The 4279-nt window shown below is 42.3% G+C and overlaps 1 protein-coding gene across 1 annotated transcript; it reads right to left on the bottom strand.

The window, feature by feature from the left end:
* Positions 1-254: 254 nt before the first annotated feature.
* LOC124004780 (zinc finger protein 394-like) lies at positions 255-2371 on the bottom strand. Its single transcript, XM_046313570.1, has 2 exons — positions 2085-2371; positions 255-1210 (listed from the first exon to the last, which is right to left on the bottom strand). The coding sequence occupies exons 1-2, from the start codon at positions 2335-2337 to the stop codon at positions 354-356; spliced, it is 1110 nt and encodes a 369-aa protein (XP_046169526.1). The 5' UTR covers positions 2338-2371; the 3' UTR covers positions 255-353.
* Between the last annotated feature and the right edge of the window lie 1908 nt (positions 2372-4279).

Here is a 4279-nt window from a genome sequence, read left to right on the forward strand (position 1 = left end):
TGATAAATGTTGGAATGGTTTCTCAGACAGATTCATCACCAAGAAGACAAAGTAGCAGGAGCAACACCTATTTGTGGTTATAATCTTTCCTTTTAAAATAGAGCTTAATATCCATTGAAAGTGCTTTTTAGTCCAGGATTAGGCTTAATCTCTGTCTGAGAAACCAGCCTTTTGAGTACATATGGTAACGATGCATTAGAAGGTACACTCTCCATTCAATAGTTTATTTGATATAAAAAAAATACATTTCAGGATACACAGACTGCATTGGGCCTCACTCAGGCTTCCTTTACTAGGATATGGAACTGCAACATTTTACCAGTCACTTCTTTAGCAAAAACTGCTGTGGTGTTTTACTCAAGTTGATCACGACGAAAACGTTCTTTACACCCAAGACAGCGATTCAGTTTGTGATTGCTCATATGCTCTTCCAGCAAAAACTCCTCATCCTCTGTGAAGCATATACCACAGATGTAACAAGAAAGTGATCCTGTACTTGCAACATGAAAATGTAGATGTTCTTTCAAACTTTCTACAGACTCAAAGGTTCTTCCGCAGATACCACACCGAGATAGCTGTCTATGTCTATGGGCATGAATCACTAGAGACGTCATGGTGATAAAAGGTTTTGCACATATTCTACAATGACGAACAGCATTACCGGGGATAGGGGATTTCAAATGGGACAACTCTGTGGATTCTCTGACTTTAGTACAGAATCTTGGTCCAACTTCTGTCTGTGTTCTCTTTGACTTGAGTGGAGGTCCTTCACTCTCCATCCAATCAACTCTCTCAATCTGAGTTTCAGACCAAACTGAATTGACTGCAGATGGGGGCTGAGAGTCACTGTTACTGACATTTTCTGTTTTAATCTGTTCAATTTGCATTGTGGTGCTGGGTAGCTCATCCCTGTCTGTGTTTTCTTCACGTTGGGTTAAAACTTGGTAAAGATGTGAGGACTGACTTGGGTTCTGATTACAGTCACCTTTTACTCTGGCAGTAGATATGAAGGCTTCTATATCAGCAGAATCATCAGTATCATCAGTATCATAATCCATCGCTTGAAGCTGCTCTTGTCCCTGACTGATGACCCATAGCTCCTCCTGTTCCACTTTAATCTGAGAAGGTTCCTCCTGCCCCAGACCAGAACTACAATCCTGCTGCTCAGGAGAAACCTCTTCAGAGATGGAGAGAGTGAGCTGCTGGAGGTCTGTGGGGAAAAAGAACATGATATATTTAGCTAGTACATTCTAATGCTGAGATGCTGGCTTACAAGAAATGTGTTCTAGCCAGATGTAACTTTTGTGTTGGAAACTGGAAGTTTCGGTACAGTTGTATAACTGCCTACAGATCATTTGTTAGTTCGACATAGTGTGATATTTTTGTGTAGGTAAAATAAGTGATGCGAGAAAAGGCGATGCAAACGCTTTTATGCGCAAATATTGATATAATAAACATCACATCTAAGTAAAGTTGGAGTCACGAGATGATATGGTGTATGGTCGTCTATGACTCGTGAAACCATGCAGTTTATTAGGCAACAGATTAAATCAATTATGAATTTCACAGGGTGGTGAATAATATCGAGAATCTTATTCTGATGACGGATGCTTGACAAATAAAAAATATTCTCGCTATTTTCCATAATAATCTCATGTAGACTAGTTTACCCGCACCGCCTGGAGTGTAGGCTATATGTGAGCTGTTGGCTCGAACACACGTGCCAAGACCAAAGTAGACACATTTGCTATTTAACAGGACAATGTTTATGACGAAACTATTGGTAGAGTTGAAAATGTGATGGAAACATATAGAACATTTGATTTGTATTCGGTACATGAAACCTTAAATGAAAAAGTACACTGTGTGCACTACGTCGTCACACACTCCATTTGGTGGAAACACTACTGGTGGGGAAAAAATCGAATTTTCTTCATTCTGATTTTTGAATGAAAAACGCACGAAAATCTGTCTCCAATTGGATGAAATTTTTGCTAGTGATGACTCAAATTTAAATGCTCAACATGCATTAGGTATCTGTATAAAACGATGGTTTTTACGGGTTTAGCTAATAAGTAACACACCTTCTAGTCTCTGTAACTTTACTTCTGGTTTAAGAACGACATCCAGCAGCCTCTGTAGCCGGGCGTTCACTTCTTCCGAACGGGACATTTTTTCCTGGTACTCTGCTATCGTTCGGTCTTTCTCCTCTTTTGAACGGCATAATTCTTGCTGGTACTCTGCTATCGTTATTTCAACTGCGCCGAATAGCTCGTCGACAGCCGCTTTTAATCGCCTGTTAAGCAACATTCTCAATGGTTTTATGTTAGGCAACATTTTTGTTTGTTATCTAGCTGAGTAACTGCTAGCAAGTGTTGTTTTTCCCGTTCCACGCGCTCTTTTTCGAAACACCCGCTGGAGTGGAGTGTGACGGTGGAGTGTTGTGGAGATCATTTATTTGATTTTATTTAACTAGGCTGTTTGTATTTTATTTGTACCGTAGCTAGTCTATATTATATAGCTACACCCCAAGGTATTTTCAATTACAAAAAAATGGTAATAAGGGATTACTTGTATGTATGACATTGTTGTCATGATAAGTGAACACGTACATTTTTTAAATTTGATTTATTTCACCTTTATTTAACCAGGTAGGCCAGTTGAGAAAAAGTTCCCATTTTACAACTGCGACCTGGCCGAGGTAAAGCAAAGCAGTGCGACACAAACAACAACACAGAGTTACACATGGAATAAACAAACATACAGTCAATAACACAATAGAAAAGTCTATAGACAGTGTGTGCAAATGAGGTAAGATAAGGGAGGTAAGGCAACAAATAGGCCATAGTGGTGTAATAATTACAATTTAGCAATTAAACACTGGAGTGATAGATGTGCAGAAGATGACTGTGCGCGTAGAGATACTGGGGTGCAAAGGAGCGAAACAAATAAATAACAGTATGGGGATGAGGGAGTTGGATGGGTTATTTACAGATAGGCTATGTACAGGTGCAGTGATCTGTGAGCCGCTCTGACAGCTGGTGCTTAAAGTTAGAGAGGGAGATATGAGTCTCTAGCTTCAGTGATTTTTGCAATTTGTTCCAGTCATTGACAGCAGAGAACTGGAAGGAAAGGCGGTCAAAGTAGGAATTGGACTTTATATCATTATGGGACTTAATAAGTGACTATTTAAGACAACATAATTTTCTCTCTTTACAGTAGCCTACTTTGCATGTGGTGTGTTTTGATCTCCCTCCTGTTGAGTAGGAAGAAGAAGAGAGAGTTGTCTCACCAAGTGTCCATCTACAACCCCAACGGGACCAGCTTCCTGCCAGATCACAACAGGAGGTTCCCCAAATCACGAAAAGAGAACGAGTTCCACATCTATGCCTCGATCGAGGACACGCTTGTATACAGCCATCTCCTGCGAGACGAGGCAGAGATGGGTGTCTATAGAGACCCGGCTGTGGATGTGTACCAGAGCTTTACTGGGCCCACAGAGACAGAGCCCCTATCTCTGGGGACAGTCCAGAGGTGAGCATCTACCAGCCTTTTGTGCCCCCATCCCATATTGCCCCTGTTATGCAGGTGAATGAGGACCCAAAAGCGACTTGGCGAAAACAGAGTTTTTAATCCAGTAAGAAACTTTACAAAACAAAAAGCATAATACTACTCGTAAAGACGAGAACAGACTGGAGACTTGATCGAGAACTGCAGGTTGCCTCGGGAAGGCACTTGAACCTAGCAGACTCAGACACCTGCTCACCACGCAGCATCTGAGGGAAACACGACACGACAGGGCAAAACATAGACACAGCACGGTGAATTATAGATAAGGATCCGACGGGGCAGGAACGGAAAACAAGGAGAGAAATAGGGACTCTAATCAGGGAAAAGGATCGGGAACAGGTGTGGGAAGACTAAATGATTGATTAGGGGAATAGGAACAGCTGGGAGCAGGAACGGAACGATAGAGAGAAGAGAGAGCGAGAGAGTGAGAGAGGGAGGGGGAGAGAGAGGGATAGAAAGAGGGAAAGAACCTAATAAGACCAGCAGAGGGAAACGAATAGAAGGGGAAGCACAGGGACAAGACATGATAATTAATGACAAAACATGACAGTACCCCCCACTCACCGAGCGCCTCCTGGCGCACTCGAGGAGGAACCCTGGCGGCAACGGAGGAAATCATCAATAAGCGAACGGTCCAGCACGTCCCGAGACGGAACCCAACTCCTCTCCTCAGGACCGTAACCCTCCCAATCCACTAAGTATTGGTGAC

Source organism: Oncorhynchus gorbuscha, linkage group LG19, assembly GCF_021184085.1.
Source record: "Oncorhynchus gorbuscha isolate QuinsamMale2020 ecotype Even-year linkage group LG19, OgorEven_v1.0, whole genome shotgun sequence".
NCBI classification, from domain to species: domain Eukaryota; kingdom Metazoa; phylum Chordata; class Actinopteri; order Salmoniformes; family Salmonidae; genus Oncorhynchus; species Oncorhynchus gorbuscha.